Below are 13,656 nucleotides of genomic sequence, written 5' to 3'. Positions count from 1 at the left end.
GATTTTGTTCTTGACTTCCTTCAAAATGTACCAGCAGAGATTTTCCTGGTAATTGCTATTCTAACAGCCTCTTAGGACAATTAATAACATACAGTTTTGTTGTTTGGGGGAAAAGCACCCAATCACAGCTTAAGAGAAAAATTATATTGCTTTTTTGTTGAAAAGTTAATGGACCATCATTTGTTCCTTAATAATAGGAACATAAAAATGTGTCACTGTATAGGTTTTTTCTCCCATCTTTCATTCTCTTAATTTAAATTTTTCCCTGTGGAAGAACTGCATATTGCTCACTTCTAAACAAATAAGGAAATGGAAAGACAGAGGGTAGAAAGCAGGATCCTTTTTTTAGCATGTTCTTTCATAGCTATAGGGAAGGATCCTCAGTTCTGTGTTAGCAGCTATGGCTTTTACAGATTGAACATTTCAGGGTTTTGTCTGTGACTATAAGAGAGTAGATAGCTCTCATTTTTGAAATGAGCAAATATCAATTTAATTTTCAAATTATTTGGAAAGACTTGAGAATTCTTAATCCTTTGAAAGCATTTAATGCCCAAGTACTAGGTGGTATTATTTCATAGATGGGAACTTTGATTTCCTAGCTTTTCCTAATTTTTGGAGTTGTCTTGTTTACCTTTCTAAAATGAGGTTCATTTTGAGAAATTACTTGACTGCTCGAATAGGTTTACTTGATTGTGGTTCTCCTTCTGCTTCCCTCCTCTTCATTAAGGCTCAGAATGTCAAGGATGGTGTTTTAAATTCTTTTGTGTGGACTGACAGATTTTTGAGTATGAGTTTTTTCAAGTTCTTTATCTGAAGGTCAAAACAGTTATTGTTAGTGACTTCAAAAGCTAGCATGACAAACTGAAATCTCTTTTGATAAGATGTACAATGTATTTTAAGCGGTATTCTTTGAAAGGAATATAATCTGTGGAATCAAGACTAGAGGTGAGGGTTCTTTTTGGAAACACGTAAGCAGTCCCAGACCAAAGAATATTGATACTCTCTGTGTTTCTGAATTCTGGTAACTCCGAACAAGATGTTTCATCTTTCTATTTCTAATCCATAAACTGAAAATCATACCTATTACTACTGTCTTTGAGATAACTATGAAATACATAGAGATAATACTTCATATTCAGGGAGGAGTAGTTATGTGTGGTTTCTAATAATTGGAATATCAGCTTGTGAAGTTTGTCCTCTATAAAGGATGTCTCTGAGGGACTGAAATAGTATGTTTAAGAAACAGTAGCAAAAGAATCATGGTACGTGGATGGGGGCCACTCCCATTATCTTTTCAGTCATACTGTGGAGAGGGTGCCCTGCCCTGCTGGCCCCGGGCCACACTTCTCATCATAATGACAGCCCCAGCCCTGAAGGAACAATAGCTGATATTAGGGAGAAGAGGGGCATAATTTACCCAGAGAATTACTCAGCTGCCTCTGGCTCCTGCAGAAAGTAAGGAATTCATTGGTCAGAAGTTTGAGCATGGAGTTATAATGTTAGGATTTCTTCCTTCTGTCTTTTAACCATGAAGAACTTCCATCATTCCTAGATGAATTAGAAATGTAGGAGGTGCCGACCTTGGGAGTTTAGGTAGGGGGAGTTGAGATGAGAGGGATCAAGGTTTAATCTGTTCTTCCTTCTTTTCGTAGCCTCCTCCAGACTTGCTCCCCACCCCCATTTCTGCCCCAAGATCTACTCCTTTCTCCAGACTTCAGTTGTTTCACTCTGTAAAATGGGTAGAGAAGAGTAGAATCCTTGCCTAATTCCCAGGCCAGGTACAAGTAGAGACAGGTTTCACTTACCTTGGGTTCATATTCCCTTGACAATTTGTCCAGCACAGACATTCACTGGAAAAGATTATTTTTGTCCACTTTGAGTACAAGCTCTAGTGCAGACCACTGACCCCAAAGGTTTCGTTTTCCTACATAGTCTAGGAAGAACTCTGACCTACCATGAACTTTTGGATCATCATTCTCAACCATTTTGGTAGATTCTCTCTGATCCTGACTGAGGCTGTACCAGAAGTTGGCACCAGAAACTAATACCCTAAAAGATGAAAGAGAAGACTTTTGGGGAAAACCTTGACTTATTTTTAGATAAAATTGACTGTTTTTCCTTGTTCTGTTTTTTTGCTCCTTTTCCAAAGGCATACTTTCCTCCTGTAAGATAGGTTTCCATAGTGCATATCTCATACAGATTTCTAAGTCAATATCTTATTTGAAGTACAACTTAAGTAGATATATGTAACATTTTAATCTGGAAATTAATAAAATGGAGATGTATTATATATTAAAGGGCAGCAAGGTGAGTACTGAGCCCAGTATCTGGAATGAGAAGGCCTGAGTTTAAACCCTGCCTCTGACATGTAACCTTGGGCAAGGCAGACACTAAGGTCCCTAGACCTCAAGTTCCTTATCTATCAGTCAAGAACATTGAACTAGATGGCCTTTGACATCTCTTCCAGCTTGAAGTGCCTGATCTTTAATCAGGCAAATAAGATTGGTCAGTGAAATATCTATTCAGGAAGGAGATTGGATTCTTTAGTGTTTCATTCTATGAAACAATATAGATTGGCATGGATTACTTCTTTTGTCTTTTCCCTCCTCTTTCTAACTCCTTTAATAGTCTAGGAGAGTGAATAGAGCAACCACTCACGTGTTTACTGACTCACTAAAAGAAACTCCTGACATCCTGTAGGACAGGATAGTGCTTCTTAAACTGTGGATCATTTAAGAAGGGCTGAACGGGTTGTGAGTGGAAAAAGTTTATGAAGCCCTGCTCTAGGAGTACAGGCAGAATTGTACTTAACAATTAAGATAGCTATCCACTTTTTTTTTTAGTTTTATGTCAAGTAACTTACAAAGATAGGAAATCATTCCCAGTGTCTAATTTAGTGATTTTTTTTTTTTACTAGGGAAAACTTTAGGTTTTAAAAGTAGCTTCTGCTTAAAAACACATCATTAGGGAAAGTCAGGGATAGCAGGTAGATACAATTGTATATTATCTAAAAATATTAAACTATCTCAAGGGAGGAAGGATTCTCAAAAATAAATTGTAAGTTGCTCTACAGAGGATTTATGGAAAGATGGCTAAGAATTGCATAGGAGGAAAAGTCATAGTTGAATTATAGTCTTTGTGGATTAAGGGTGTGCCCACATTTGTGATATCATGGGTCCCAAGAAGTTTCAGAAATTCAACGCTTTAGAGTTCTCATTTCTCTTTAAATTTGTGATTCTATTACATTTTAGATTTCTTTAATATTTGTGGTGAGGGAAATATTACAAGTTTGATTTTGTGGATTTTAAAAAACTATTTGAAACTATAGTGCATGAACTTCCAAAAGCTATAATATTTTAACTCTTTTTGGCATTGATTACTGGCTAAAATGTGAATTCAGTGAGAGAAAGACAAACTTTCTAACTTTGAGTACCATGGTTTTTCTCTGTTTTATTGTTTGTTGGCCAGGATTTTGTCCCATTGTATCAGGACTTTGAAAACTTCTACACAAGGAACCTCTACATGCGAATTCGAGACAACTGGAACCGACCAATCTGTAGTGTGCCTGGAGCCAAGGTGGACATCATGGAAAGACATTCCCATGACTATAATTGGTCATTCAAGTGAGTCTGTATTATGAATAATTTCCCAGATGATAACTCTATAACATAAACAAAATAGACTTAATTTTGGAGACATTTGATAATGAATTGAATGAAAGATTTTTGGAAAGGGGGGTGCAAAGCTCAATTCCCACCATAAACCTACAGGTTTTATTGAAAAATAGATTTAAAATTGTTGAGTTTTTAAAAGTTCTTTTCTGATATTTTACATTTCTGTTACATTTGACTTTGTTTGGGCAACAATATAACATATATATTGTATTGCTTTGGAGTCATTAAATTTGGCCTTCGAACAGAACCAACCTTATGCTCCTTATTACAATAAAATGTCTGATTTTTTAACTGTTTAAAGGGTTATAATAAGATTACATGGAAATGTTACCAAAAAAAGAAAAAAGTCTGGAAAATGGAATTCATAGAGTATTTTAACTTAAGTGCTTTAAAGTTTGCATATGGTATGAAAAAATTTCAAGTTACTGACTATGGGCTGTAGGGTTTTTTTCCTTTTTCATGTGTCTTAGCATCTGATGAGCAAAAACTGTCAGAATTGTAGGATCTTAGAATTGAAGAGGATTTCACAAGTCTAGTTCAATCCACATGTAACATTAGTGAAGTGGTCATACAGCTGTTGCTTGAGAGGGATAAGGATAGAAAATTCTTTGCCTACTGCAGGAAGCAGATCCACTTTAAAACATCTCTAATAGTTAATGTGTTTTTCCTTATATGGATCTAAATCTTCCCCTGTGCAATTTCTATCCACTCTTACCAATTCTCCTCTCTAGTGCCACGCAGAACAAATCTGATCCCTTTTCTACACAACATCTGCTCCATTACTTGAGCTGCCGTAGCCACTTATCCAAGCTCTATATGCCCAGTTCTAAATTCTTCCCTTGGTTAGCTAGTTCCTTAAAGTTTTTAAATAGCTTTTGCTTTATATTATCCACAGTTGCAAATGATCAGATATATAATAGGATTTAGACTCAAAAGGAGTTTTCTTTTTAAAGCATATGACTAGGCTTTGTTTACTTACTATATTCACTAGCACTTTTTTTATACCATTAGTATATTTATTATTAAATTTTTCTTGTGACTTATGGGTTTCGTTGACCATATACTACTAAAACATAGGTATACAGGAAACATAATTAAGGATGTTATCAACATGGGTTCCTACAACTATCTTGGATTTGCAAAGAACACTGGGACGTGCAAAGAAGCAGCAGCCAAAGTCCTGGAGGAATATGGAGCTGGAGTTTGTAGCAGTAGGCAGGAGATTGGTAAGCTTGGCCCCAGGGTTACATTTGCAAAACTGAAGTTTCTGAAATTCTTATTGGCGAATGAACTGATTATCAAAATTATGACTATAAACTTTACATAGTCAAAACATTAAAACTGAATATTTTATCATTGAATTTTTAGTCATTGTTCACATCAGTTGATGACAGGCGGCATATTATGGAACGCTGGATTTGGGGTCAAAGGACCCAAATAATCATCCAACAGATTTTTTTTTTATTAAGTATCTGTTATGTACTGGGTCCTGTAAAGTAATGTTAATATTTCTTTTTTTCTTCATGACATGGGGTACATCATTAAGTGCCTCTGAAACTAATTTGCATCCTTTGTAAAATAAAGAAAATTGGACGAAATGATCTCTAAGGTCGTAAGAAGTCATATGAAATAAACAAAATGTTGACTATGAAATTTAGCAAGCTTAGTTTTTATTTTTTCCCCTAAGTATCCTTACTAATTGATGTTAACTAGTTGCTTGAATATAGGAAAGCTCCACAATGATAGAAAAGATAACTATGTAAAAAGATGAACTTTTTAGAGACCAAATTTAGTTTTTATTTCAGAGAGAGAGTAAAAGAAAAATCTGTCTGTTCTTAAAGAATTGGTTGTCATGAACGTTATAGGATAGCATTATCCTTCTTTGGTTTTATAGTATTATTAAACTTACAAAAATTACATTTGAACTACAAAATTTGCATCGATCTTACCAGTATTGACCAGTACCACTGCTGTAACTCTTCTCCTTATAACATTCAACCTCATATGGCTCTTTTGATTAATAGTACAAATTTGGACAATATCTATTTTGGATATGAAAATGTTTTGTTTTTATTTTCTATGGAATCATGTTAGTCCTATTAATGGATGTTGCAAAAATATCTTCACAGTCATCTAGAGAAAACACTCAATTCCTTCGCCAAAGTAGATTCCATTGAAAAACAAGCCGAGCCAAAAGGTCATACATGTTATATTTCTCTCAGACCTTGGATGGCCTTTTTTGTGGTGAAGGAGATACCTGAAAGATCCTTGGATTTTCTAGCTAGTGCTATTAAAACAGAAAGATATTATATGTTCAGCTCACAATGTTATTTGTCTTTATCATGTGTATATGGAGCTACATATAGCAGATATTAAGCTTTGTAGGTCATTAAGTAAACAGCTAGCTGCTGCAGTACTAATTTGTCTTTCAAATTATGAATGTTTTAAGTGCTATGTTCTTTAAAATAAGTTAACATTATACAAAACTCTCAGTCCTTTTTAATTCCTCTTCTACAAAGTTATACCCTGATGGGATTCAAACTAGAAATGATTCTTAAATTTGGAAAGTTTGGGTTTTTTGAAGCTAGTATTTGTTCTATATGTAGGAAACCTGGATAAGCATGAAGAGCTAGAGAAGTTAGTGGCCAGGTTTTTGGGAGTGGAAGCAGCCATGGCATATGGAATGGGTTTTGCAACCAACTCAATGAATATTCCTGCTATTGTTGGCAAGGTAAGGCAATGACTCATTTGTTATAGACTGATTGCAATCATTTCCCCATTGATTTTGCTGAAAAGGAAAGACAAACAGGATGGGTTATAAATTTCAGTTTTGTCTGTGATTACCTTATATACTAACCAAACCTGCATCCAGTGATTGTCAGTTTTCAGATAAGCATACTCCATGGCAGATTTGGTCACTTTGAGTAAAGGTATGACTCTTTGTTATCTTAAGATTTTATACTTATCTATTACTATCTTCCTTTTTTGCAGAAAAAGTTTATTTTGGTCTTTCAAACAAAAAAATAATTTAAGGGAATTTTTCATCTCATGTGGAAGATTCTTGACAAAAGTCCTATTCTGTTTTCTTTATCATTGCATTGAGATGACCCTGGACTTTTGCTGTGCCAGAAAACTCTAGCAAATATTATCAGGCAGGCTAGTATGTATTTGTGTAGACTTTTTGACAGAGTATATGTCTGCTGTGCTTAGATTAATGTAACTGATTATGGAGCTTGTTACCAGAATGTTGCTCATCATTCAGAAAATTTCTTTTTACCAGGTCATACATGATAATGGACAAAAATGCAAAATGAACGTTTGTCCAATGCATTTTGCTGTGAAAGGGGGGCTAATGGGACTTAGTCTACAAGCGCTGATTTAAATGTTTCTAATATATTCTTTGTGCAGTGACTGAGTTAATGTGGAGGAACTGAACAACATCTGTATTGAGATTCTTACTGTAAATGATACCAGGAGACATAAAGACCTTGCAAATAAATGAAAGAATGACTTGTTTTCCTCGAAGAGGTGAATGCAGAGGCAGCATTGTTTAGTAGATAGAGCCTAGGATTTGAATCAGGAAACCAAACTTTAAATCTGGCTTCAAACACTTACTGGTTGTGTGATCCATAGCAAAGTCATTTAACCTCTCTCTGCCATAGTTTCCTCCTCTATTAAATGAGAGATTTGGACTAGCTGGTCTTAGAGATCCTTTTCAGATCTGAATCTCTGATCTTGTGAATGTGTGATTAAATGAGTTGGCTGAGTTGGTGCCCAGAAAGAAACATAATTTTATGGGGTCCTTGGGCTCATTGCTCATGTGGAGCCCTACCAGAGAGACCACCATGAGGATTATTATAATACATGTGCCAGCTTCCATTGTACAATGAAGAAATGGTATAGTGGATAATGGATTGGTTTTGGAGTTGGTAGACCTGGATTCAAATCTTGTCTTTTCTACTTATTTTTTAAAATATATTACATTTTAACTTCATTTTCATTTCTCAGCATAACCCTTCCCTTGATGTGCCCCAGAGAATCATCCCTTACAGCAAAGGATTTTTTAAAGAAGGAAAGAAAGATGGGGAAACAAGCAGTTCAGCAAAACCAATCAAAAAAACATACTGATAATGTATGTAACATTCCACATCCGTAGTCCGCCACTTTTATACTAAAGGGAGGAAGTCCTTTTTCTGAGCCTTTCTTTGTGACCAAACTTTCTGATTATTGATATAGAATGCTGTTTTGTTCCTAATTTTGTTGTTGTTATTGTAGTCACTCTATTGTTTTTCTGGTTGTTCTGCTCATTTCACTTTATATAAGTTTACAGAAATCTTCATATGCTTCTCTGAATTCTTCATAATTTCTTGTAGTTCTCTAGTGTATTCTATTACATTCATCTAACTTTATTTAGCCATTTTCCAGCATTTGCTTATTTACAGTTCTTTGCTTCTATAAAAAGTGCTTCTGGCATTAATTAACAGCAAGTCACTGATAATGATGAGACTCTCTGGGTCTCAGTTTCCTCATCTGCAGAATGAGGGGTTTGGAATAGATAATCTCTAAGTTTCTTCTCAGCTTTAAAATCATATTATAAGTAGAGAAAGTCTATAAAGAATCTGGAAAGATTCTTTAAACTAACTCATCATATATTTTAATACTTTGTGACTTCAGTTTGAAAAATATGGGCATAGGAATGACATTGGAAACCTCTGGAAAATACGGTTAAGTGAAATCTCTTGTACAGTATTCTAACAAACCAAAGTTATAACAGGCCACAAACTTTCCGTTTTTCCATCTAAGAAAAACAGCAGAGTAGAACTTATTTTCTATACTTGTTGCATTTAGTGGAATCACAAGAATTTGCTCTTTCACACACACACAGACACGCACACAGACACACACACACACACACACACACACACACAAAATTAAGTATGTAGCCCTGGAAGAGGAATTGAAATAAATGTAGAAATGAAAGGTCATAAAAGCAAGTCTTAGTTATCATTTTGATGGATTTGAGATATGGTATGCTATCGTCAGGCTCTGTAATTATTTGAGAAATAGGATTTTTCTCCATTGTTTGTATCATGAAGAGATTTCCATAGAATAATTGTAATGTACTTAGATCTTATGTTTCCTACTGCTGTGATATATGAAGGGTAGATTCACTTATTCACCTGAGCTAGGAAAATATAATACTAAGGAAGGAGAAGGAAATAAGGCTTAATTAAGATCAAGAAATGAAAGAGGCCGACATATAAACCTTCTTAGGTACAAAGTACAAGTGTGTATCAGTTGAATTTTACAGATCAGGAAACATACTACAGGTAATGAAACTGACTTTCTTAAGAGGCAAGAAAATTACAACTACTGGTTATTTTAGAATCAGCTACCTGTTTGCCATCAGATAATCAGAACTAAGAAAGGTAAGAATAAATAAATTAGAATGATGAAGATGAAAAGAAAAGCTATCCAATATCATAATCTCTAACCTGGTAAAAGCAACCAACTCTTAAAAATAGGAGATAGAAAAAATTCAAGATATTGATTCTATCTCCATTTTAAAAAAAGATTATTGATACTTTTTGTTTTGACTTCAGCTACAGTCTTCTCTTCTCCCAGGGAGCCATCCCTTAAAACAGAGAATGAAAAAGAGGGGAAAAACAGTTCAGCAAAACTAACCAACACATTAATGCCACGTACCTTATATACTTTTTGCAAAGGTTATATGTCTTTTGCAAAGAATTTGAGGAGGTGCCTTCTCATATGTCAGAGTTGGGGATTAAACTTGTTAACATTTTATGGCATTATTTCAATTTTTTTATTCTTTCCATTTTGAAATATCTTTATGTTATTTTTCTTATTTTACTTATTTTTTCCTCATTCTTAGAGAAGCATAATGATGGGTATAAAATTGTTATTGCCATGAGATCCAAAGAACTTAGAAATTCCCTGCACCAAGAAGTCATCTTGTTTCTTTTCTTCTTTTAAAAAATTAAAATTTTTTATTTTAAATTCCAAATCCTTTCTTTCTCCCTCATCCATTGAGAAGGGAAGAAATATAATACTTTTTATTTATATGAAGCCATGCAAAACATATTTCCTTATTAGCCACATTGGGGAAAAAAAGCAAGAAAAATAAAGAAGGTGAAAAAATTGCTTCATTCTGCACTGAGTTCATCGGTTCTCTTTGGAGGTGAATAGTATTTTTCATCATGAGTTCTTTGAAATTGTTGATTGTTGTGTTGATCAGAGATGCAAAATCTTTCACAATTGATTATTATTATAGTATTACTGTTATTGTGTATAGTATTACTGTTATTGTGTATGTGGTTCTCCTGGTTCTGCTCACTTCATTTCGCATCATTGTGTCCACACACACACACACACACACACACACACACACACACACACACACACACACACACACACGTCTTCCCAGGTTTTTCTGAAATCCTCCCCTTTATCATTTCTTCTAGAATAATAGTATCTCATCACAATCATATGCCATGACTTATTCAATTATTCCCTAACCGATGGGCAATCCTTAGTTTCTATTTCTTTGCCACCACAAAAAGAGTTGCTACAAATATTTTCATATATGTGGGTCTTTTTTCTTTCATCTTCTTGGGGTACAGAACTAGTAGTAGTATTGCTGGGTCAAGGGATATGAACAGTTTTGTAGCCTTACAGGCAGAGTTCTAAATTGTTCTCCAAAATGTTTGGACCAGTTTCACAGCTCCACCAACAGTACATTAAGGTCCTATATCTTCTCCAGACTTTCTCATTTTCTTTTCTGCCATCTTAGCCTGATGCATATGAGATGGAACCATAGAGCTGGTTAAATTTGCATTATTTAGAACATTTTTTCCTATGACTATTGATAGCTTTAATTTCTTCTTCTGAAACTCTCTCCCCATATCCTTTGACCATTTATCAGTTGGAGAATGGCTAACAGTCTTCTTTCTAAGATATAAAGTATATACAAGGACAATGCCAGTTGACAGTATAATGTAAAACATTACGAAGGAGGATGATTGAAAACTGAGTATTATCACCTCCAAACAAGAACAAAAAATAGTTCAGAATCTTCAAATCTTCAAAGAGCTAAACCAGATCATTCTGACAGCATTTGTAGGTGAAATTAGGATAATAGACATGAACTACAACAGGTTTTCTGATATTTTTATACTGCTTTATTTTTATCAGTGGTATAGAAGAATTGACATCAACATCTCAGTGCCCAATGTACTGTGTGGTGAAATATCAGTGTTACTTCCAGATGAAGTAGAAAAGTGTAACAGAACCTGATCAAATATATATGCAAGAAATCTGTGTTGAATATGACATAATTTTTGATGCTTAGGAATTTATTTTTCGAGCTATTTCAAAAGATAAATCCAAAAGAAAGAAAAAGGAGATTTCCCTTGTTTATATATTGCCATTGCATTCAGGTTGAGTTATCCTCCAGTCATTGGACATCTCATTTGCTCCTAGTTCTTTGCTACAGAAAAATTGCTGTTATGAATACTTTGATGTATATTGTCTTCTCTCTTCCTTCTCTCTTCTTCTCTCCCTTTTCCTCCCTTCTTCTCTCCTTCCCCTCTCTTCTACCTTTCTGTTTCTCCCTCACCCCTTTTCCTCTCCCTCTCCAGTAAATTACTTTCCAGAATGACTGGACTAATTCATAGCTTGATCAACATTACTTTAGTGTGCCTGTCTTTCTGCAGTCCCTCTAATATTAATGTCATTTTTTGGGGATAATCTTTGCAAATGTACTGGGTATGAAGTGAAACCACAGAGTTGTTTTGATTTCCATTTTTCTTAATAGTTACTTGGAACAGCCTTGTAATAGCTTGATTCCATAGTAAGAAAAAACCTCAGAAATGTTGCAGAAAAATTTCACTGTTATTAATATATTTCTTATTTTGTTCTATTCTTACCCTTTCTCTTATCTTTTCAATAGCAAAAATCATTTGGGAAAAGTTCAAGTATAAGGAGTGGCATATTTTAAGTCTCAGAGTTCTGAAATATATAGGACCAGTCTTTCATTGTGCATTATTTAGCTGAAGAATTGAGAGTGTGTGGCATGATAGAACCATATTGGGCTAAAAGAGAGAAGACTTGGATCTAGCCCCAATTTTTCCTCTAACTAGTTGTGTGACCTTGAACAAGTCAGTCACTTTCTTAGGAACTCAGTTTCCTTATCTGCAAAATGAGGGATTTGGATTAGATCATTTTGATTGTCCCTTCCATTTCTAGTTCCTGTGTTTTTTTGTGAAATCTAAAAAAAAAAATTCTGCTGAATTCCTGCTTCTCTTTGCAATTACTTTACTTGTACAATTTTTTACAATTACATTACTTTCCTCAACTTTTAAAAATTTTTCAGTACTTTTCCAAAATAGAGGATTGCTTGATACCATAATCCTGCCTCTGGAGAAATGAGTTTATTTTTATTATCTAGCAAAAGTATTTATTACATCGAATACATATAAAACAATAAAAGGCGTCACAAAGAAATTAAGGAATCAAGAGGTACTGTGGCATACTGAAAACTGACTTTGGAGTCATTGGACCTGGAGTTTGAATCCCACTTTATTTGGGGGGGGATTGGGAATATTTATTTGTTTACTCATTTATTTGTAAATAATATTTTTCTAACACATGTAAAAATAGTTTTCAGCATTCACTTTTTATAAGATTTTAGGTTTCAATTTTTTTCTTCCTCCAACCTCTCACCCCTCTCCAAGACATCAAGCAATTTGATATAGGTTTCATATAAACATTTCCACATTAGTCATGTTGTGAAAGAATAAATAAAACAAAAGAGAAAAGCCACCAAAAAAAGTGAAAATAGTATGCTTTGATCTGCATTCAGTTTTTGTAGCTCTTTCTCTTAACGTGGATACCATTTTCCCCCATAAGTCTTTTGAAATTTTCTTGGAATTATCATTGTATTGCTGAGAACTAAGTCAATCATAGTTATTCATCAATACAATGTTGCTGTTACTGTGTACTGTGTTCTCCTGGTTCTCCTCACTTCATTCAATATCAGTTGATGGAAGTCTTTCCAGGTTTTTCTGAAGCCCTCCTATTCTTCTTTTCTTATGACACAATAGTATTCCATTACATTCATATACCACAACTTGTTAAGCCATTCCTCAATGGATGGGCATCCCTTCAGTTTCCAGTTCTTTGCTACCACAAAAAGAACTGCTATAAATATTTTTTCACATGTGGGTCCTTTTCGCTTTTTTATGATCTCTTTGGGATACAGATCTAATAGTGGTATATAGCTGGATCAAAGGGTATGCACAGTTTTATAGCCCTTTGGGCATAGTTGAATCACACTTTACAAACTAACTGTAACTCTAAGCAAATTATTTCAGCTCTAGGTCTCAAATTTCCTCATCTCTAAAATGAGGGATTTGAAATAGAAGACCTTTAAAGTTCTTTCCATCTGTAAACCTATGATCCTAATCAGAAGAGAGAAAGAAAACTTAAAGAGAGATGTGTTAGATATTATCCTTCCCTTCCTGGTCATGAAAACTGTATATTGTTATGGTTTTTATAATATTATAAAAAGTCTAACCTAGGACTTTGGATATCTATTCCTAAGGTTGGGAGAGTGTAAATTCTACAAATGATTTGTTACCTCAAGGCCATGAAGAAGTGGGTGGAGCTGTAGCTAGACTGTTCATTGCACCTGTAAGGCCTGTCAGAAACTGGGAATCCAAAAGCAGTACCAGTTTTGATATCAGAAGTAAAAAAATATTACTTCTGAACATTGGTCAGAAAGTTCATTGCCTAGTTTTCAGGGATATAAAACAGCAGGGTCATGTATAGGCTTGGTTTAGGCTACAGCACTAGTTAAAGGGAAACAATCTGGGTTTCACATAAAGGATGAGCCAACGTAGTCACTAAGTGGATGCCAATAGAATGAGAATGAGAACAGGATTCTAGAGAAAGAAGGTCAGAC

At 34.6% G+C, this 13,656-nt stretch overlaps 1 protein-coding gene across 2 annotated transcripts in view; it reads left to right on the top strand.

Annotated features, from left to right (window-relative positions):
* Positions 1-13,656, top strand: part of SPTLC2 (serine palmitoyltransferase long chain base subunit 2) — a 171,541-nt gene that overhangs the window by 71,211 nt on the left and 86,674 nt on the right. For both annotated transcript variants that reach the window (XM_072623679.1, XM_072623680.1), the window contains exons 3-5: positions 3,469-3,623; positions 4,752-4,900; positions 6,281-6,405. In XM_072623679.1, coding sequence (XP_072479780.1) covers positions 3,469-3,623; positions 4,752-4,900; positions 6,281-6,405 — 429 coding nt within the window. The remainder of the gene's footprint in view (positions 1-3,468; positions 3,624-4,751; positions 4,901-6,280; positions 6,406-13,656) is intronic.

This window comes from Notamacropus eugenii, chromosome 7 (genome assembly GCF_028372415.1).
Source record: "Notamacropus eugenii isolate mMacEug1 chromosome 7, mMacEug1.pri_v2, whole genome shotgun sequence".
NCBI lineage: Eukaryota > Metazoa > Chordata > Mammalia > Diprotodontia > Macropodidae > Notamacropus > Notamacropus eugenii.
Note: the sequence above shows the minus strand (reverse complement) of the source record. Positions and strands in the feature narration are given on the sequence as shown.